At 38.9% G+C, this 22,863-nt stretch overlaps 1 protein-coding gene across 1 annotated transcript in view; it reads right to left on the reverse strand.

Moving 5' to 3' along the window:
• LOC140932284 (uncharacterized) overlaps window positions 1-22,863 on the reverse strand; it is a 62,106-nt gene that overhangs the window by 8,447 nt on the left and 30,796 nt on the right. Inside the window, exon 6 of the mRNA XM_073381904.1 lies at window positions 5,851-7,663. Coding sequence (XP_073238005.1) covers window positions 5,851-7,663 — 1,813 coding nt within the window. The remainder of the gene's footprint in view (window positions 1-5,850; window positions 7,664-22,863) is intronic.

The raw sequence follows: 22,863 nt of genomic DNA on the forward strand, positions 1-22,863 counted from the left end.
ATCTGGAACGGATTAAGCAAGCAGCTGAGGACGTTAACTAGCTATGACAATTTTAAACAATGTATTTTTAGAGAATATTTAAGCAAATCATGTTAATATATTAATTATTACACATTCACTATATTTATTTAAGTTGAAGATTATTATTCTTTTTTACTTTTTTGTCTTGTAATATTGGTGCTGAAAAGCCCTTTTAGGGAGCAATAATAAATGTATTTATGTATGTATGTCTTTTCCTCAACCATAATTTCATATGTTGATAGCATGTCGATCAAAATGTATCTTACCCTACCAAGCAACGTAACATGCTAGAAAGCATAAAATATAAAACCATCTTACTCCTTTGAACTCTATTATACCTGGAAAATTTGCTCTAAGGAAGCCCGAGGTCACACAGTTTATAAATGTGTGTCTAGTCTCTGGTCTAGTTCATTTCAAGTCATCAGTGCGTTCGTGATCAGTACCGAATCAGCATTTCACTATCACAACTAACGTACCCATAATGTATGTAAGATTGCCTTACCTTTAGTAACAAGACCCTGAAGTTTTAATCAAATAACACGAGGGAAAATGAGATGAAACCAAGAGCTGAAGATTCACAAATGAAATGATGCGATGGCCGCCATCTCGAGTACACATTGTGAGAGAAATCTGGGGAGAGTTCAAAAACCCGTGGGGACTGGGGACCCAAGCTTTTCACTCCGACTACAATATTTATGCCAATATTTATGCCAATGCAGTCAATGAGATCAAAGCTATAGTTCTTCCAATTTGGTTTGCAGATTTTATATGAGGAATAAACTGTACCACTAAATACTTTTAGCTACAATGTATTTAACCTCCTCCGCAGACGTTCGTAAGGGTTCGTAAGGCGTTCCTGTCCCACTAACTATCGCTGATTGGCTCTGCGATAATTCTCCAACTGATATTTGAGAACAATTGGAAAGGAATAGGTCTTTCGGTAGCCTGCGTAGTAACTAGCGTTTCTGTGCGGTTAAGAAGCAAAGAACGAGGAGCAAGAGTCAAAGGCCGCGCGAAAAATGGCGCAGGTACATTTCATTTTTTGGTTTTCGCTTAATTCCTAGCGTAAAGTAAGAAAAGCTAGATCTGAATGGTTATTGGAGGAGCTTGGCTGGACTTTAGGATAATCTATCTTCCCAAGAGAGGATATAGACTGCAAAACAGTCCGTATTTTTGCGTATTGAAGGACGCGTGAGCAGTCAAACAAAATGTCTGGAACGAGGCTGAAAAGTGCGTCTGGAAAAGCCGGAAACCGGAATCCGGAATAGGAACGGGAATGGGAACAGGAACAGTAATGTGAAGGGGAACCAATACAAGTACAGGGACATCATTTAATTTAAATTATTTTAATTCTAATTCAATTTATACAAAAAATAAGAAAACTAATCTGGTATCATGCTCCCCCCCCGAATCTCTTTATATTTACGGAAACGAGAAGGTAAAAAAGCCGCAAGTTAAATAAGTAAAGCAACAGCTTTGCGAATGCATCGCGCTTTCTGTCAATTTCTTCACCGTCTATGCACAACTACGACATAAATGATCAAATCTTAATTAAGTTCTCTTGAGAACTTGAACGGCAAGCGATAAATTTATTGTCTTTCAAAGCTCGTATGCGGTCTCCAGCTTCATTTCCCAACCTTTAAAAGACTGGACAATTTGGAATTACTGAGAAATAGTTAAATTTGAATTAAGGCCCGAATTCAATTTCTCAGTGGCGTTTTCGCTGGCGTTGCCGTTGTCAGATCTTAAGGTTCCTTTTGTCTCTCACAGGAAGGAGGTTATATCATGTTAATATTATTTGTCAGACCATGTGTAAACGAGACACCCATCGGAGACGTTTATTGGGCTCCTCAGGTTTGCTACATAGATATATTGTACTGTGCTAAATTGGGAAGTTAACCAGAAATAGATAGTCTACAGCTTTAAAAGGGTATTAACACGTACCTTCTCCCCCTTCACCCCCCCCCCCCCCCCCCCCACTCATCCCCATCCCAGCCAGCACTTCATCTACCTCAACCGAGTACAATAGGGACCTTGATAAGCAACCAGAAGGTTGACGTCCAGGACATTAAAAATGGAAACTGGAAGTGGGTGTTTTCTGTCTTTCGGTGCTCTGACTCAACAAATTCGCACAGTGGAAGGTAAGAGGAAGAATTCAGATTCGTTGTGTGAGAGAGAGGCGTTCCATCATGCAACGGTCAGCGTTCTCGTCGCTTAAGTTCGCTATTATGTTTGACACGAAAATGTGTCATAGGCTAAAGATAAAGAAAGGTTAATTTGATTAACAGTTCAAGGGTGTTTTCGTTGTTTCTTTAATTATTTCTCTGGCTTTTTATTTACATGACGATTATATGTTTTTCTTTTCATATTTCTATACACTGTTTATCTTCTCTTTCGTATTCCGGTTCCTATTCCATTTTTTTCCCTTATTTTTCGTATAAAATCTGAATAGGAATTAAATCCAGATTAACTTAAATTAAGGTAAATGTCATCCCTATTTATATATGTTTCTCTTCCCATTCCGGTTCCGCTTCCTCTTCCTGTTCCTATTCCCGTTCCTATTCCGGATTCCGGTTTCCCGCTTTTCCAGACGCCCGGCTGAAAACAGAGAGCGAGACTGGGGAGTGACGCCAAAGACTCTTACGCCACGCTTTACCGATCTCTTTACTGATTTTGAGAAAAAGAGCGACTGTTTTGCAGTCTAGAGAGGATAAAGCTCGCTTTTATACTCTCTTGGGTATATGGATTATTTTTCATAAATGCTTGCTAGTTTTTCTATAGTTCTTCTTTGTCTCCAAGGATTTTTTTTTATCTCATTTAAGTGACTTATTTTCAATTATTAAATATCTATTCCAATGTCCAAATTTGATACCAATAGACCTATAAGCCCCTCAGTATATTGGTTAAATGACGAGGGTTTTTTAAACAAAATGTGGAAAATTATAGATAACTGGTAAAAGTCGTTTGACTATAATCATCGTCGTTTTCAAAGGTCAATCGTAGATTGATGAAAGAAAAAAGTGGCGAAAGGTTGTGATAAAATGGTAAACTTAAGCTTCTGTCTGATCCAGCACCAGAACAGTCCAATTTGACTCGTCCAATAAGAAGTTATTGGAATTCAAGCCTGCGGAGCAAGCCTCCCCGCTGACTTCACCGACAAAGTTGTCAAAGTTGGTATAACTTCCCTCCCCCTTCCATTTTTTTTTGGTCTCCCCCCAACTTTCGCGCAATAACTCGATTGGAAACGCTTACTACGTAGGCTATTGGATTTAAAAAAGGTCAAATCCCGAGGGGAGGTATATACTCAAGAAAATTTGTTACCAGGCGGCTGCACCCTGCAGAAAAGGTACCCATTTCGATTGCTTTCTATTGACAATTGGTATCCCTTTTACATACCTTGTAGTTTAGAACTCTGCACCCCACTAAACTGTAATAAATACACTGGTTTTTTTTAATATCAATAAACCCGCACGAAATCGACGTGAGTTGATTTCCACTGCCGCCTAATTTTTACTTGCGTACTTGCGTAAAATTTACGTTCGCAAATAAAATAGAGGCAATGCATGAACAGTTGCTCGTAAGCGTAAAAGTTGAACCTCGCTCAACTTCACGTTTAATCTCAGCGCTTTATATCTTCCCTTTACATTATTTACGTGATTTTGATATTCGCGTGCGTTAAAGTGCGTAGCCAAAAAAGCGTCAGTGGAAATCAACCTGTATTCAGAGCGATAAAATGCATCTCTAAGTCCTTTAAGACCTTTTTAAGGTCCGAAACGATAGATATAGATTTCTTTGCCCTTTCATTTTATTTCAACCAGTGAAATTCCTCCCCTTTCATATTGCTTGTAAGCAAGCTGTCCGTTCGGGGGAGTCGGGAAAAAGGTCTCGAAACAGCTGCACGCCCACTCTGTGGAGAGCCTGAGGTGAAGGTGAAGTACTAGTAACTTAAAAATGAAGTGTAAACCTGAATTTAATCCACCTTATTGAGTTTCAAAGTCCCCCTGGTTCCCCTTAGCTTGGCTTCCTCGAAATAGCCAGATCACACACCCTCTATTTCTCTTTAGAGGTCGCCGAGCGCCGCACGGGATTTATTGACCGCGAGCGCAAGGGGTGAGGGCTCCGCGCTCGATTCGCTTGCGTCCTCGCTACATATTTTACATCTACATATTTTACACTTGCAAAATCTATTATAAAAAACATAGTCGAAAGCTAACAGAGTACAGGCTACCTCAAAGAGGCTGTCTAACCCGTTCATTGCTCAGTCCCTGGGCGGGGAATTATGGGGGCTTCCTCTCCCTTTCGAGATTTCTGCAGGTGTAGTCCTCTAATTTTTAGCGCAATTTTCTATGCGTGTTTCTAGTAGCTATTCATGCCTAGAGGGATACACCTATCAATTGGCTTTCTTTTCGTGAATTTTTAAAAGTTATTAAATCGGCCATAAAGTAATACCATCAAGTGACTTTAGTATGGGGTGTTTTATTGTAAAGTGTACGACTTAACAGACACCTGTTGAGAACGTTGAGAAAATTCCTTACTGCTATACGATGTTTTTTGTTGTGGTCTCGTTTTAACTATTTTCGTCAAAACCTCGAGGTTGACAAAGATACGGAACGTTTTAATTTTGTTTTTGTTCAGTTTTCTATTACTTCTAGATGCACTCGTGGATAGGATTGTGGACATTAAACCTGTTTATTTGCTGTGTACGGCCTTTCTTTCCCGACAAGTCACAGGGGCCGTTTTACAATAACTAAGTGTTTTCTCGGGGCACGCTGCTTGGTCGACAGTTTATAGAATCTACTGGATGATAAGCGCGCTGTGATTGGTCGTTGTCCATGATCGATTAGACTACAGACACACGGATGACTTCACGGGAAACTTGTTAGACAGGAGCTGTTTTAAAGAAGGGAAAAATGAAATGACGTGATGATTGCGCAATTTGTTTTTCTTTTTCTTACGCGCGCTATTTTCCAAGAAACTTCCAAAAAAATTTCCGTATTTATTCGAATAAGCGCCCACCTCGAATAAGCGCTCATCCTAAAGGCAGAAAAAGTCAATAAGCGCCCACCCCCTCCTCCTCCCAATCAAACTCATATAAGCGCTCACCGCCACCCCACCCACTTGAGTGAGTAAATTCTTATAAGAGACTTCCCAGAGGACCAAGTTTTCTTCAGAGTATTTTACAGAAACCATGCTTTGTTACTTCTCCGCGTTTTGTTATTAGCATTTATTGTTTTGTTGCAAAATAAACATACTACGATTGCTGAAAATGGTGAAAATTTAATAAGCGCCCAGCCTAGAATAAGCGCCAACCTCGAATACTCGCCCACTCTCAAGGTCCAAAAATAATACGCGCCCAGGACGGTTAATCGAATAAATACGGTAAGTACCGACGAAAGTTCTCCAAAGGCATGCATTTATCACATCTCGCTTTACGAATCATGGAATGAGATTTTTTTAAGGAATGCTTTTTTCACTTTCGTCCATATGCTATAGTCTTGTTTTTATTATGTTCTTACAGCTGTGGGTTCAGAAACACTTCCGTTATTATATTAATTACCGTAAATGGTATGTAGAAGACAAACCACTTATAACCCGCTGTAAGTGAGGCTAAAACCTGGGTTTTAGTTTGTTTAAGACACAGAAGCTGTTCTTTTATCGTTCATACTTGTAGTTCCTGATAATTGTATACATGGAATGAATCGCAGGTTTGAAAGTAACAAACTTTAAACAAAACAAACGTTTTAAGTTGAAACTAGAAAACTTTTGCAAAAGAACCGAAAAGAACTTAAAAGAACTGAAACGCATTTTAACTTTAAGAATCGTCTTCACAAACATAGGTCATATGATGTTCATAATGTTGAAGAAGAAGAGCCTCACTACTCATTTCCTCTTGACAAATCCAACAGCTGTGTTTCTCAATGATGATGACCGATTGCGGGTCTGCTACACCACTGTTTCCAGTCTCTCTGTGTGTTGCCAGGTTGTTTGTAAAGTCTGTGGCCCTAAGATCAACGTTTTTACCCCCGGCTCTCTTCAGTTCACATGATTCCAAACGTTTAGACAGAGTCTCGTTTTTCTGGGAAAATTTACGCGACTTTAATAGAGTGTGGATTCTTTCATGCTTCCTCAGGCTACTTGCTTCGTTAAAAGACTTCCCACAGTGTTGACATTCGTAAGGTTTCTCACCAGTGTGAACTCGTTTATGTGTCCTCAGGTTCCATGATTGGCTAAAACGCTTTCCACACTGTTTACATTCATAAGATTTCTCACCAGTGTGAACTCGTTTATGAATCCTTAGGTGAACTGTTTGGCTAAAACATTTGCCACACTGTTTACATTCTAATGGCTTTTCCCCCGTGTGAACTCTCTTATGATTCCTTAGCGTGTTTGCTTGGTGAAAAAACTTGCCACACTGTTTACATTCATAAGGCTTTTCCCCAGTGTGAACTCTTTCATGCATCCTTAGGTTTTTTGCTTGACTAAAGCACTTCCCACACTGTTTACATTCAAAAGGCTTTTCCCCAGTGTGAACTCTTTCATGACCCCTTAGGTCTCTTGCTGTGCTAAAGCACTTGCCACACCGTTTACACTCATAAGGTTTCTCACCAGTGTGAACTTGTTTATGAATCCTTAAGTGGGCTGTTTGGCTAAAACATTTGCCGCACTGGTTACATTCAAAAGGCTTTTCCCCAGTATGAACTCTCTTATGACGAGTCAAGTGTCCTGCTACACTGAAGCACTTGCCACACTCTTTACATTCAAAAGGCTTTTCCCCAGTGTGAACTCTTTCATGACTCCTTAGGTTTCCTGCTTGACTAAAACACTTGCCACACTGTTTACATTCAAAAGGCTTTTCCCCAGTGTGAACCCTTTCATGATTCTTTAGTTCTCCTGCTCGGCTAAAGCACTTCTTCCACTGTTTACATTCAAAAGGCCTTTCCCCAGTGTGAACTCTCTTATGACGACTTAAGTGTCCTGCTTGACTAAAACACTTGCCACACTGTTTACATTCAAAAGGCTTTTCCCCAGTGTGAAGTCTTTCATGGCTCCTTAGTTCTCCTGCTGTGCTAAAGCACTTGCCACACTGTTTACATTCAAAAGGTTTCTCCCCAGTGTGAACTCGATTATGAATACTTAGGTCTCCACCTGTGCTAAAGCTCTTGCCACACTGTTTACATTCAAAAGGCTTTTCGCCAGTGTGAACTCCTTCATGACGCCTTAGGTCTCTTGCTGTGCTAAAGCACTTGCCACACTGTTTACATTCAAAAGGCTTTTCCCCAGTGTGAACTCTTTCATGACGCCTTAGGTCTCTTGCTGTGCTAAAGCACTTGCCACACTGTTTACATTGATAAGGTTTCTCACCACTGTGAACTCGACTATGAATTTTTAAGTGAACTGTTTGGCTAAAACATTTGCCACACTGTTTACATTCAAAAGGTTTTTCCCCAGTATGAACTCTCTTATGACGACTTAAGTGTCCTGCTACACTAAAACGCTTGCCACACTCTTTACATTCAAAAGGCTTTTCCCCAGTGTGAACTCTTTCATGACTCCTTAGGTTTCCTGCTTGACTAAAACGCTTGCCACACTGTTTACATTCATAAGGCTTTTCCCCAGTGTGGACTCTTTCATGAGTCCTTAGCTGTCTTGCTTGGCTAAAATACTTGCCACACTGCTGGCACTCAAAGGACATTGGGCTTGTTCCTCTTTTAATGTGTTATGGTTAGAGTACCTTTTAACAGGAAGGACAAACATTATTAGGCAAATGTAACATTCTTTGTATTTTTTTGGGCAAGGCATTGAACAAACTTTGTGGCCAGCTAATGAAAACAAGGTCTGTAACCAATAGTTTAAAAGTTGAGAGGGATATTTGGAAAATAAATTAGAAATAATTTTTATTGTAAAGAACAACGGCTCAAGAAAAAGGAGGTTTCTGACCATGCACCATCTGATTGCACACCTAAAAACAGGAGTCAGTTAATCTAACGTTGACTTTGTATTCAGATCAGAGAGTCCCCTGTGTTTTGTAAAATAACACACACTTACAATAATTATTGGTTATAAAGGCTCATCATAGAGCATTAATACAGACAATACAGTATAGTGGAACCTATATTACAATCAATCAGCACTCTATTAAGCTCCTTGGGATATTTATTTAAAGCAAGCTTGAGGATGGTTTGGTGGGCGGGACATACCGAAAGGGTGGGGGGGGGGGGGGGTTATTTAATGTAGCGAAACCCATCACCAATAGCAGGAAGGAAGAATACGACTAGTGTCACAGTTCTGACTTCCTGTTTGTACCAGAAAACAACCAACCAACCAGGAGATGGAATTTAATTTTTTTATAACAAATTGAATGTACAGTTAAGTAGAGTATGTTGGGCAACTGAAGATCAAAAACAAATCTGAACTTCCAGCAAAATAAACCACACTGAGTGACTCCACATAAAGTATAACAGTCATGGTCAATAAATACAGTCAATCACTTTTTAATTTAAAATCAAAGAAAGACTATCGTCAACTCGTGGGTACGTTGTTTAGAAAACAATCAATTAGATATCACCTCTGGTTTTGCCACAGTAAATTTTAGGAAATGATAGAAATTCAGATTATAAATATACTATCCTTGTTCCGGGAACACAATACTTTTCTTGCCGTTTATTGCACTTTATTAACAGTTATTTAGGTATATATTTAAAAACAAAAAAACAAAAAAACTGCAAAACAAATTAGCAAACAAAATTAAACAAGAAAGAAAAAAAAGGAAGAAGGGAAAAAGAAGGTCGTTAGGAGAATTTGAACCCCGTACCTTCGAGTTGACCCGACCTCACATAGCCACTACGCCATTGAGGGTGATCACATAATTTGGTGAAAAGTCTCAAATTTAATGCCTTTTCCATGGAACTTCCGCCGGCAAACGATCGAGCCATACTTACCCGATTGAAAAAACGACTTGAAGCAATCGGATGAAATTAAGGCTAATTGAAACCAGGCTACTGATAGTAAAAAACAGTGTAAACACATTTCATGGCAATGAAAGAACATATGCGATACAAAGCCGACACAACTCCTTCTCGAAGTAGGACGCAAAACATAAGTATATGTTTTCTTATCTCGATTTCAGCTGTTATTTTACAGCTAATAATCAAAATCACATCCATTTCGCCCCGTGATCTTGGGGAGTCCTTATAAAGAAGAAGAAGTTATTTACCATACATTCATTCATACACATAGCCTACTACATTACTACAAGGTAGGAGATCAAGCGTACGTCGAAGTTGAAGGAGTCGAAGAGCATAATGCTCATCTTCTTGTCAAGTTTAACGCCTGGTCGAGTCAAAGCCTCTTGAATCGTACTAATCTGAAGGATTCCTGCCTGTCTTAAACTTGGTAAGACCTCTACCCTCTAAACGTGCTGTAGCGCACGATGCACGCTCTCAGCGAGGAATTTGATGCCACCGAACTTCGGCGAGGGCGTGCTTCTCTGGAAACGATAGATCTTCGCGCTCTCGAGTTCGGACCCGATTAATTACGAAGTACGTCTACTACGAGTGAGCGAGTGACTCATTTGCATATCCCTGTCCCTGCAATAACTCGTGGTACGCTCGCGCGTACCCACGAGTTAAAAAGGGGGGGCTGGAGAGGGTAGCATGATAACTTCCTCTATGGTATTTTGGCACCTCTACAGAGGACAGAGAGCCTGGCTTGGTCACACCCTAAGGCATGGGAAGAGAGACCACCTAGAAAGACATGGAGTGGGAATGCTGGATAGAGCAACAGATGGCAGCCCTTATGTGGTCAAACAGCAGGCCTTAGATTGAGAACTATAAAAGGGATCTGCCTGTGGGCAGAAAACACACACACACACACACACACATACAAGGCAGACCTCTCTCACAAAAGTGAAGGGGCCCAGCTGTAATTAAATTTCTGCTATTCCAGTAACAAGAAAGGAACCTGGTTAATAAGGACTCCAAAGAAACATACATAGGTTTCTCTATAATCAGGGGGTGTGTATTACGCAGGCTCCCATAAACAGTGAAACCCGTATTTAGCAGAACACCCTATACTAGCAGGATCATTATGACAATTACTGCACTTCAGATCTGAGGCACCCCTGAAACTATTGTACACTAACTACTATAACCATACCACATATGCAATGTACACAAACTGATTATCTCTTTATGGTAACTGCATGCATATGTCCGGGACAAACACAGACTGGAGGACAGAGAGAGAGCAGCAACTGCCAGGCCACTTCCATTGGTGAGACCAGTAGTAGGAAATGGTGATTCCAACAACCACATTGTTTAATATCATTTACAGATGAACAATCAAATTGACTTGGACTGTTCAACATGCAATACAGATTTTTTTATAGACTACTTACTGTCACTTTGGAAAAGTGAACTTATCGATCAACTCAAACAAAACCGACAACGATAAAATGACTGAAAAACCAACTAAAATTATTGACTAAGGGCCTGTTTACATGGAAGTGGTAGGTGAGGAAACCCGCTTAGGTGGGGTCATCCACCTGTCCACATTTTAATTTGATCATGTTTACATGATAGGTGGGGTGACCCACCAAGGCGGGTATCCCAGTCTGCCAGGGTAACCTTCTCAGCTGGGGTCAAATTTTGCCATACAAATGTTTCAAGGTGGGTTAACCCGCCTAGTTGGGGTCGGATTCATGACACGTCGAATTCACGCAAAATTCACTTTGGCAGTGAATTTGCATCATTAAGAAAAGTACCAATAAAAAGCCACAGCAATGACGGCTGCAGCAAGAGCAGCAAGTGAGTGTAGAAGAGCATTAATCGCCAAAACACGTGGTTTGCCAGCATTATTCTTGACCTTTCAATAATCTTGAGAAAGCGCACCCCAGGATGTAAGGGGTTGTAAGATTGCATATAAAGGAGAGTTATTTTGTTACCCCACCTACACAGGTTACCTCAACTACCTGGGGTCCCCCACCCACATGTAAACAGGCCCTAACAATACATGTACAGTTGAATACTAAAAAGACTTTATAACTGCGATCAAAGATAGAAAGAAATACTCTTGTCCCATTAAGTCTTCGTACCCACTAACATCATGGCTTAACTGACAATTGACAAATATCATCTTAATTAAAATGATTAATGGAGTCAATAACCACAATTTGATTAGGTTCAGTAATATTATTGAACATAATCAAACTCACCCAAAACTGATAAACTGACTGTTCATCACAAAAGTTTTAGCGTGGGGATATATGGATTCACTTATTTTGACTTGCATGTACGGAATCAGCAATGCAGTTTTGTAAAGCACATAGAGTTGTTTGACAATTTATTAAAGTCAACATGATTTTTAAAGATCAAACAAAGTTTCATAGTTAAATTATATGAAAGATTACATGTTAGTTTATAGCTGTTTTAACAATAGAGATCCTTACTATCTAACTACAGGGAAGTGAGAGTTTTGCAAAATGCTTTAACTGGTAGACTGTTTTAATCTTGCCACTCTATTTTGATCAACATTTTCTGACAGTTTTGTCATCTTGGCTATATCATCTACATTGTTTTGTCAAATATACGGGTTACAGTACAGCTCAAAAGAAAGTTACAAGCCTCTCGCGAGATGCGAATTGTGTCACGGGCCACGTGACTCTCTTCATATGCTATGTGATTCCTCAGTGGTGGATCCAGGGTAGTGGCCCAGGTGGCCTGGACCCCCCACCCTTATTTTTAGACAAAACTGAGGCCCAAAGGGCCCGAAAAAATTTTTTGGAGACCAGGCCCCCCTCTTATCTCCAGGTCTGGATCGACTACTGTTCCTGTATTCTGCTATGCGAGTCACATAGCGCACCATGGCGTAAAAACTGTAAGTATCATGGCCAAAATTCTTGAGCAATTCCAAGAATCAGTGGTAAAGCTTTGCAAGGACTAACACGCGTACAAATTTTTACCTATGCATCCTGTAGACTGTTGCGTATAATTTACTTTGTGAAGGATTGGTATTTACGTATTTGTGCAAAACATGCTTTTAAAAAAGTCACTTTAAAACCACTACACCACCTTGACAACTACATTTTTTTACTAAAAACTTTGCGATGAACCAAAATTTAGTTTCACTTGTAACTGCCTTCAGGTTTTGTTAAACTCTTCAAGCTGAAATGAATTTTAGACTGATTGGCAACGCTTCCAAAAGCGCTGTCATAGAGTTTGAGTTCTTTTAGACAAATGGATGTTCCAGCGAACTCTACTGGAAGAAATCTATATTGGATATTTGAAAACCTTATAGTTCATTAAGCTGTTTTTAAAGTTTAAGCCAGTACGTTTATCGAAGCACTGAAAACTGAATCTTTTCATAACGTGTAGTATGCAAAAACAGTACATTAAGGAGTAGGTTTTTTAAAAATTACACGTTTTGACCCTGTGCAACTTTGTGATTTGCTGTCACACAAAGAATGCTATTCAGCGAATGCACTGTTGTCTTCTCTGGCCACTGTAATTTGTTAAATTCAAGACAATTTTGATTCATAAAACAAGAAGAAACTGGCGTGAAAAGCTACAAAGAACAAATTAAGCTAACATTATTTCACGATTGTAAGCCAAGTTGAATTTTTAATAAAGATGCTGTTGATATCTCGTCAGGGACCGGCCATAAAGTACAGGGGGGGGGGGGGGGGGTGGGCTATAAAAATTTTTTTTAAGTACTGCTTTTCAGTGGCCCACCCCCCGAGTTTTTTGACAAAATTGGGGTGGCCCACCCCTGGAGTGGCACAGAAAAAACTAGTGACCCACCTCCCAACCGAAACCAGTTACGCTGATGTGGATAGGTACATTAGGGATCATTGGCTTACCACTTCAAGGTGATTCAGAAGAGGAACCCTTAAAGCCTACTGACCGCCAAGCAATTTAATCACAAGTTTAAAAAACTTCAGGATTTGAAAGAGAAATCTGAGAAGCTGAAGAGTAGTATCCAGAAAGAGAATGCCCAGCGGTTCACTAAAAAGTCAGGGAAAATCATCAGTGGGCAAGAGTGTGGGCAACGCTTCAATGAAAAATGCTTGGGAATGATTGCAGAATTGCAAAGTAACATTGACCAGACTTTGATGAGGGCAGTGGCCCAAAAAGAAAAACACAAGAGAATGTATCCTTGTGCAAAAGAAACATTCGTCTTGAAAAAGAGAAGAGTGATAGAAAATAAAGCAAAAGCTAGGAAGCGACGCTGTGGCAGAGCAGAGAAAAATTGTGAGAGAGTGTTCTCCGCAATCAGTCACTCATCATCTCAACCTCTGATCATTGTAGTGTGATAGGCCTTATCAGCTTACAAAAGAGAGATGGTAGGTGGTTAAAACTATTAATAAGTAAAGGTAAATTTACAGTGGATGCTATTGAAACAATCAGAGCAAACGTGTCACCAGTTGTATTGAGTGCTATAGATGATAGTGATGATGATGATGATGATAATGAGAAGGAGGAGGAGGACGAGGAGGAGGAGGATGGTAATGCTTCTGAGTGTGATGGTAATGGTAAAGATGACTAAAGATGATTAGAAGAAGATATTAAAAAAGATGTTAACATAAGTTAGGTTTATGAACACACAGTAGGACTTTGTTCTAGATTTTATACTATAAAAAGTTTCCCGCGTGACTACTCTTCAGATTTAAAGACTGTATATAAATAGAAACAAAATATTTAATATGTGAATTCCTGTTGTCATATAAAGTTGGATTAAGGTGATTCCCTGGTTTTGCACTGCACATCTCTTACTGCGCATAACAAGATGGCCGCCGTAAAAAAGAGCATGTGAAGTAACATTATTAAAATGAAGTTGACTGAAGAGAAACGCTTTTGGAATTTTTGCTTGCGGTTGTTTCTTGCCGAGGTGAGACTCAATGTGTTGGGAATGTGCATAACGTAGGCAGTACGCGTGTTGCTGAGTTCGACTTCCTCACGGAGAACCTCCATAGTGGATGTTTAACTTGTGCTTACTCACTTTGATTTTTATTTAAACGCTTTCTTTATCACATTGTATCCTAAATGTGATATCTCGATGTAAATTCTGTAAAAACAGATTTTTTTAATACTTTCTTCCCCCTTTCACATACATTCTAGTTTGAAACTCGCCCCAGTCCTCTCTCAAAACTGGGAGAAAATGCATTTGGTGCGCACTTTCTGCAGCTCTATCGCAAAAACGAGTATGGTGACCCCCATTTTTTATTTCATGATTTTAATAAGGACAGTGCTTCCTTTCGATGAGAAAAAAATTGGCACAAATCTATGTTCAGTTTTTTTGGCAATTTTACTAAATTGTACAGATTGAGCTATCACGGGTCGAATAGCGCGTGTCCAATTCAATTCTACTTTGGAGCGTAAAATAAAAACAGGAGCATTAAATGGTATTTTTCTGGTATGTGAGTGGATAAACAATACAATAAAGTCAAATTCTGTGCGATACCACATGCATCATCGAAAAAATCTCTCATTTTTGTCTAGTTTTGGGCTGCGCGCGGTTTTTGCCAAGGGTCCAAAATAGCCTTATTTCTCAGCATTGTGACGTCAAAACGAGCACAGTGACCCCCACTTTTTATTACTTTTTTATCATCTTCTTGACTTGTTACATCAGTGTACCAAGTTTCATCTACAATCTATGTTAGGTTTTTTTACTAGGGAATCACCTTAATGTGGAAAATTAGATTTATTGTTAAAAAAGATTTTACTAACGTTTGTAGTGATATGTGAATAATTTAACATGACCCACTCCTAATGCAGTGCATTATTTTTCCTGACCCACCCTTTTTAACGTGTTAAAAAATAGTGACCCACCGCCAACTTTTCATAGCCCAACCCCCCCTGTACTTTATGACTGGTCCCTCAGCGAAAGTTGCCACAATGTGTGAACTACAACTACACACATCACAAGAGCTTGATTTTTTGTTGAGAGACTCATTGCTAGCAATTTGCAGTATATTTGATTCTTTTCACGCTGGTTTGTTAATTCCAAAAAATCACAGAAACTAGAAGCGGCTTTCATGTTTTAGCAAACCAAACATCATGATCATATGTAGAGTGGAATGTCAATTGTTAACAAATCAGAAAAGTCAGACACTCCAATCAAGGTGGCCCAAACCTATTAATATGTATATTGGCTATGTTTTTGATTTGCATTTTTTAGAATGAAAGATTCAAACGATTCCTATGATTTCTGGCATACCAAATAAATATTGATGGAACTTTAAGAAAATGTTATTTGTTTTCTTGTAGATATTAAAACCTTTGAGATATCGGCATATATTTAAATCCTCATTTTTACTAAAAATGTCAATAACTTCAAAATCCCACGACAGAGTTTTCCCTAACTTCAGCAAATAAGCCTCAGAGCTCTCTAGTTTTACATCTGCAAGTTTGAAGGCAATCGTGACTGTAGAAGTCGCTGCACAAAATGCTGGTCAAATTAAACCTTAAAATACTATGCTAACACATCGTTGTGAAAGTTGACGCATGAATAATGGTAGAGTGCCGACAGACTATATCTCCTATCTGAAAGGATATTCCTACCTAAAGCTATATTGCAAGAAACAGAGTGATCGGAAACCTACGGCGAACATAGTTAGCACTAAAAGAAGAACAACTTTATGCTGAGTGCGTGGTTATATTAAAGAACTTCTATTCATCAAACTTAAGTTGTATTTGTCCCTCTCTTTTGGAAACAAATCTTAACAAAGCAAAATATAGCATCTCCGAAAAACTGTCAAGAGTTTTTAGCATCGCAGGTTCTTGTTTTGAAGAGAAATAAGGCCACGAACTTCAGTACTTCTAACCATCCATTTTTCAGCTGCAATGAAAACCCTTGTATTTGGTAATTTATTCAAGCTCTTTAAACTTGCCATCACATTTGCACGGGAAGTTTTCCACTTGGGAATAAAGATGAAGACAAATATGACAATCGTCTTATTCTTCTCATTATCCCCAACAGTTAATTGCCCGTGCGCATGTGATGTGAAGCACTCAGCTTAAAATTGTTCTTCTTAAAGTGTTAACTGTATTTGCCGTAATTAAGTTTCTGATTGCTCTGTTTCTTGCAATAAAGCTTTAGGTAGGAATATCCTTTCAGATAGGAGATAGTCTGTTGGCATCTTCCTCTATTTGTGTGTCAACTTTCACAAATGTGTTAGCGTAGCATTTTAAGGTTAAATTTGATCAGTATTTTGTGCAGTGAGTTCTATCGTCACGATTGCCTTCAAATTTGTAGACGTAAAACTAGAGAGCTCTAAGGCTTATTTGCTGAAGTTAGGGAAAAATCTCTCGTGGGATTTCTAAGTTATAAACATTTTTCGTAAAAATGCAGTTTTAAATATATGCCGAAATCTCAAAGGTTCTTATACCTACAAGAAAATAAATAAAATAAATAACATTTTCTGAAAGTTCCATTATTGTTTATTAAGGATGCCAAAAATCATAGAAATCCGTTGAATCTTTCATTCTGAAAAACGCAAATCACCACCTTAAACAGTCGGCCACCTTAAACAGTGTTGACAAGTTAAAGGAAAACTTCTCGAACGAAACTTAACCAAAAATGTAACAACCATTTACCTCAGTTTTTGAGGTAACGCTACAAGAAAATTTTGGTTTCTTTCTCGCCGAATGTGTCATCAACAATTTATGCCAAAAATTGCCGCATCAATAATTCTCGCGCTACGCGATTCTCGTCACGCAGGAAAAGAGACGCGTCTGGTAACTTACTTTTGAGTGGTGCTGTAAATTTGTTGTCTTTCTGATCGCCTTCCACTTTTTTAGTCAGCGTTCGACTTACTTTGCCGTATTTTCCTCAACCATAATTATACATATCCATTTCATATTTTGATGGCATGTCGATCAAATTGTATCTTACCGTACCAAGTAACGTAACATGCTTGAAAGCATAAAATATAAAACATCTTACTAATTTGAACTCTTTTATACCTGGAAAATTTGCTCAAAGAACGCCCGAGGTCACGCAGTTTATAAATGTGCGTCTATTCTTTGGTCTAGTTCATCTCAAGTCATCATTGTGTTACCTTGCGAGCAGAGGCTACATTTTCACGGTATGAGCTGGCGTGCGAAAAGTAGCTACTTTTCGCACGCCAGCTCATACCGCGAAAATGTAGCCTCTGCTCGCAGGGTATCAGTGTGTTCGTGATCAGTACCGAATCAGCATATCACTATCACAACTAACGTACCCATAATGTATGTAAGATTGCCTTACCTTTAGTAACAAGACCTTGCCGTTTTAATCAAATAACACGAGGGAAAATAAGATGAAACCAAGAGCAGAAGGTTCACAAATGAAATGATGCGATGGCCACCATCTTGATTTCACATTGTGAGAGAAATCTGGGAAGAGTTTAAAAACCCGTCGGGGGGGGGGGGGGGGGGGGACCCAAGCTGCTTTATTTGCTTGTTTTAGCAGTTTTTCCTTGGGGACAAACTCCGACTGCAATATTTACGCCAATGCCGTCAATGAGATCAAAGCTATAGTTGTTCCAATTCGGTTGATTTTATACAAACCACTTAATACTTTTAGCTACAATGTATTTCGCCTCCCCCGCGTACGTTCTTAAGGGACTTTTAATAGCAACAGGTTAACAACCCTTGACAAAATGATTTTATTAGCGGTAAAACGGTACGAGGCTTGATGTTTCAAGTACCCAGCTCAAACAAGCTTTTAATTTTCCATGCAAATTTATTTACGGACAACCAGTGACAAGAAGCCGTATTTGAGAAATGTATAAAAAGTGGGGATAAAAAGTTCACAGCAGAGAAGGGAAATTTGATTGTGGACCACCGTGGAAACGCCGTTTCCAATTTTTTCAAATCAATAGGCGATTTGCACGATGACGTCATTTTACTACTACGACCAGAATCCTTCAGGGTTTTGTTTTCTTGTGCAAATTAAGGCTTTTGTTTTTCGAAACATCACTGGGATTACAAAATTAGAATATCAAAGGAAAAACAATCAAAGAAAGACTATCGTCAACTCGTGGGTACGTTGTTTAGAAAAATTAATAATCAATTAGTTATCACCTCTGGTTTTCCCACAGTGAATTTTAGGAAATGATAGAAATTCAGATTATAAATATACTATCCTTGTTCTGGAAACACAATTCTCTATTTTCCAATTGCCCATAATACACTCTGTTTGCCCCCCAAATTCTGCATAAACCATTGTTTTTAAATACTCCTGGGAGTATTGCATTTTCCCAAGAGCATTTTAAGACAATAAGTTATGCAAAATTTGGGGGGCAAACAGAGTGTATTATGGGCCATTGTTAAATAGTCAATACTTTTCTTGCTGCTTATTGCACTTTAGTAACAGTTATTTAAGTATATATTTAAAAACAAAAAACAAAAACAAAAAAAACAGCAAAACAAATAAGCAAACAAGGCAAAACAAAAAAGAAAACAAGAACGCTCTTAGTAGCGTTGAGTCTCGCTTGCTTGGAGATGAGTTTTAATGTCAAAGGCCACGGTGCCGTTATACTACTTTTTCGTGTGGCATACAAAACGAGTGTTGTATTTGATAATGTATATACTCAAAAAGTAAAAATTACAAGGAGAGACAAGCTGCACATCTTAGCCTCAAACCGGTGTGAAACCTTTGAAAACCTTCTACATATTGATATTGCTCCATTGAGGAGTACTCTTTCAGGGATTCTACACTCGAAAAATTGAACGATGATTTTTATCGGTATCCGGGGGCCCATGACTCTGTCAGTATAAATATACATAGGTTCTTTGTACCGGACCAAGATACGGCTCGGTACAGTATATGTTCAGCACAGGAAAAAAGTGTAAGTTGAACAGAACCTTATACAAGACACAGTTGATTCAGTTCGCGCGTATTCCTGCTAAATTTGTTGTCCGTTTTATAAGATATCAATATCGCATGAAAGTAATGACATTTTCCATAGCTGCTTAGTATCTACTTTTAATATCTCCGTACAGTCTCACAGTACAATGTTTAGAGTTGTACACAGCATGCATTTTAGATAGATAGATAGATATAGGCAGACAGACAGACAGACAGACAGACAGACAGACAGATAGGTAGGTAGGTAGGTAGGTAGGTAGATAGATAGACAGACAGACAGACAGACAGACAGACAGACAGACAGACAGACAGATAGATAGATAGATAGATAGGTAGGTAGGTGGGTAGGTAGATAGATAGATAGATAGATAGGTAGATAGATAGATAGATAGATAGATAGGTAGGTGGGTAGGTAGATAAGAACCTTAGTTTACGACACGATAAAAAAATCAGCATTGCTGGCGGGGTCGTACATACAACAACAAGAATCGCCTAAAGGCGATTTTTAACTGGGCTGCAAAGGGACTATTTTTTCTGAGGGGAGGGGGCGGCTATACACACTCAGGCTACTACAAAACCATGTCGCCGACCATTGCATGCGACAGAATCTTATGTGAGACTGAAACATAAACTCATTCAGAACATTGTACCCTTTTAAAAGACTTTCGTAACCAAAAAAAAAAAAGAGTACCATTTTCAAGTGGGGGCTGTATAATTACTTTTAAAATCCACCATTATTAATAAAAATAAACAAGTTAGCCATTAATTCTAAGCCGGAAACGATTTGCATTATTTTCACGCACCCCTTCCCCAATCCGTCTGTTCCCCAAAATATAGCGTGACAGTATAACGTGACTAATTTGACGTAACCGGAAATTCTAAGAATTGTTGTCGTTCTACGAGCATAAAGTGCGACGGACGGAACTGATTTACACTAGACAGAAATATTGTATTGTATGAAAATTTAACCAGAAGTATACTAAAACAGACAGCCAACTGCCCATTGATCCCGCCTGATCCAGAGGTCTCTGACTGCACTGAGACTTTGCTGCTCTTTTCACAAACATGCGAAGGCCACCTTCACAATTTTGTTTTTCGCTGCCGTTAATCATAATTACGATCACAACCTACGAACCTCGAAACAGAGAAACACAAAACGGATCGAAATCCACAAATCGCAAACCATGACCTTTTGAACCGGTGAAGTAGAGTCTTGTTTCCTAAGAGGTCCGTTAAGATAAGATGATTGACAGCATCGAAAAACGTAATCGTCGGTTAATTGGCTTTTGAACTTTAGAATTCGCATGTTTGTGAAACGTGCAGTAAATAGAGAATCCTAATTTGCGGTCTACAGTCTACATAAAAACCGGCATTTTTTTTTCCACAAGATAAAAAATATTCAGTTTTAAGATTTTCCTCTTGGAATTTTTCTCTAACTTAAAGGAATAAAATCCTTTGCATTTTGTGACCTAAAAAAGTTTAAAGATTTCTCGCTCGCATGTTGCTTTCATCAGCACGCACTTCAAACAATGTAAATAGATGAAACAATCGACAACATATTTTTTACCTGATACCGATATGAGTTAAAAATTCGCTCGAGTTTATTGTTTGTCTCAGTCATGACTAACTTTTCTTCATGGACGATAACTATGCCGCTTTATAACTCTTCCGAAGTTTTTATGCCAGCTAAACAATATGGACTATTCACAGTCCTTGGATATTTAAAAGACCGAACGTGACGCACTATTGTGACTTTGTTTACTTCTCATCACATCTTCAAGCGAAGTCTCTCTTTTCAAGCGATTCATCTCAATGCACATAATTGACCCCTATATTAGTTAAAACCCTATGGTTCATTTACTGAGTATATTAATGCTGTTTTTGCCCCTCACATTGACGGTGTTCGTTCGTATTCAAAACACCTTTAGAAAAATAAAGGTCATATAAGTCATGTGTATTATGTTACGAGATAAATGGATTATACGCTTTTTTAAGTTTCCATTTTGCGGTGACTTCAGTTTACATCTCCATAAAATGGTAGAAGAAATATCAAGAAACATCACGAGAGGTGAAAATTTTCAAAGGCATGTTTCTGGAACTCGCTAATGCTGACATCAACATAGCGTGCTTGCTGAATGGGCGAAAACACAGAATTGCGATCACAAGATCATGTACAAATTTAATGATGAAAGCTTATTAAGATACAGATACAAACAAAAGCAAACCCCCTGAAACCTCAACGTGGGCTATACTTGTATGCTCTACTCAGTCACCAAACCTTGTCAGTAATAGCTCCTATTTTCCTCAAGTCAAGCCTTGAACTTGTGTGCGAAATTCGCAGAGTTCCTATTTTTGTCCGTGTCTTCTTTATCCCCAGTACCCGAAATTTACACCTCCAAATTAAATATAAGGAAATATTAAAGGAAAAGCCAGTGTTCTAACATGGCAAAGTTGTCACGTCCCTCGCTCATGGACGTGCGTAACATAAGGATTCATCTGCCATTCATCGGCAACTGAGTTGTACGCTTCATTGACTACGACAGCTTACAATCAAGTCTTCAGCCATAGTGTCGTCAACTGGTGAAATACTTTGCTCATAAATTGTGCTTCTTAATTGCTCATGTACTACAATACATGGATCGATAATTCTCTCTTTGAGTTCACGAAGCGGCCCAGGCGTTCCATACCTGACGCTCACAGTCATCTTTTAGTGTGAACCTACAGTCAATGGCAACGGCGTGTCGGTTTGTATGCAACGTGAGCATTTCTCTGAGTTTCCCAGCGCCAACATCATCTAACTGACTTAAACTCGAACAATAAAAAAAATTATAGAGTGACTCCTACGATCGAATCGCTTCGAACAACGCAAATAGCTTCAGGTTCGCAACGCCTTGTGGGTTTTTCAGGGGGAGCGGAGACAAGGTACAAAAAGTATCCGTGCAAGGGCTCGTGCAAGAGAAAATCCTATGAAACCATTTGTGAGAACATCGTTTCTCGGTACCAGACCTTCGTGTCCTCCCTCCCCCGGATGACGGTTTTTCGACACCGACGACCGAAAACCGAATTTATGACTGGGACGCACAGGCAGCCCAGTAATTACAAGAAAAATAATGAGTACTGAAAGCAAATGTACACTTAAAAATTAAAAACTGTTAAAAGTTTTTTCTTGTATTACAGTATCACCAGGATAAAGCGTTTCATTTTCCCGGAAAATTTCACTTTCTCGTCAAAACAATCACTGACTCAGACAGACTCGGATTAGTTTACTTGAATTTAGCCGTGTTCAGTACAGCGAACGGGGTTATGTTCTGTGAAATTTATCTACAGTCTGCGACCCACATATCACTGATCCACGATTTATTTATTTATTTTATTTTCAAGTTCTTTTTAACCGATCCTTGATCCCTGATTTCTCGATCCTCGATCCTCGATCCTGATTTTCCAGTAAACCTTGAAGTTTTGCTTATTCTTTTTTTTTTCGACCACTGAAGTGATCAGTTGTTCCAAAATAATCAACGCTTTCAAGCCATAGAATTCTTGGACCAACCCGTTCCGGAAAAGCTCGATATGGGATTTCTGTTAACTATGGACATGAAGTGCTGCAAGTAGAGTGTGCGGTTAGTCAAGTTCAAAGCTACCCGTATAAACACATCCGTGGCACATTAGGGTGGATTTCCTCTGATGCGTTTTTGGCTCCGCACGTTAACGCACGTAAATTTTAATCACGTAAATCAAATAGAGGTAAGACATAAAGTATTGAGATTAAACGTCAAATTAAGCGAGTTTCTACTTTTACGCTTACATAATTGTACGTGCAGCCTTTCATACATTGCCTTTATTTTATTTGCGAACGCAAATTTTAAGCACGTGCGCACGTAAAAACTACTTGACAGTGGATACTTCATATCTCAAGTATTTATGAAGTGCAACACGACTTCACCTCGTAACAACTGCGAAAATCTATCAATTAAATACATAATTCAAAGTGAATCT

Source organism: Porites lutea, chromosome 3 (genome assembly GCF_958299795.1).
Source record: "Porites lutea chromosome 3, jaPorLute2.1, whole genome shotgun sequence".
In the NCBI taxonomy this organism is placed as follows: Eukaryota; Metazoa; Cnidaria; class Anthozoa; order Scleractinia; family Poritidae; genus Porites; species Porites lutea.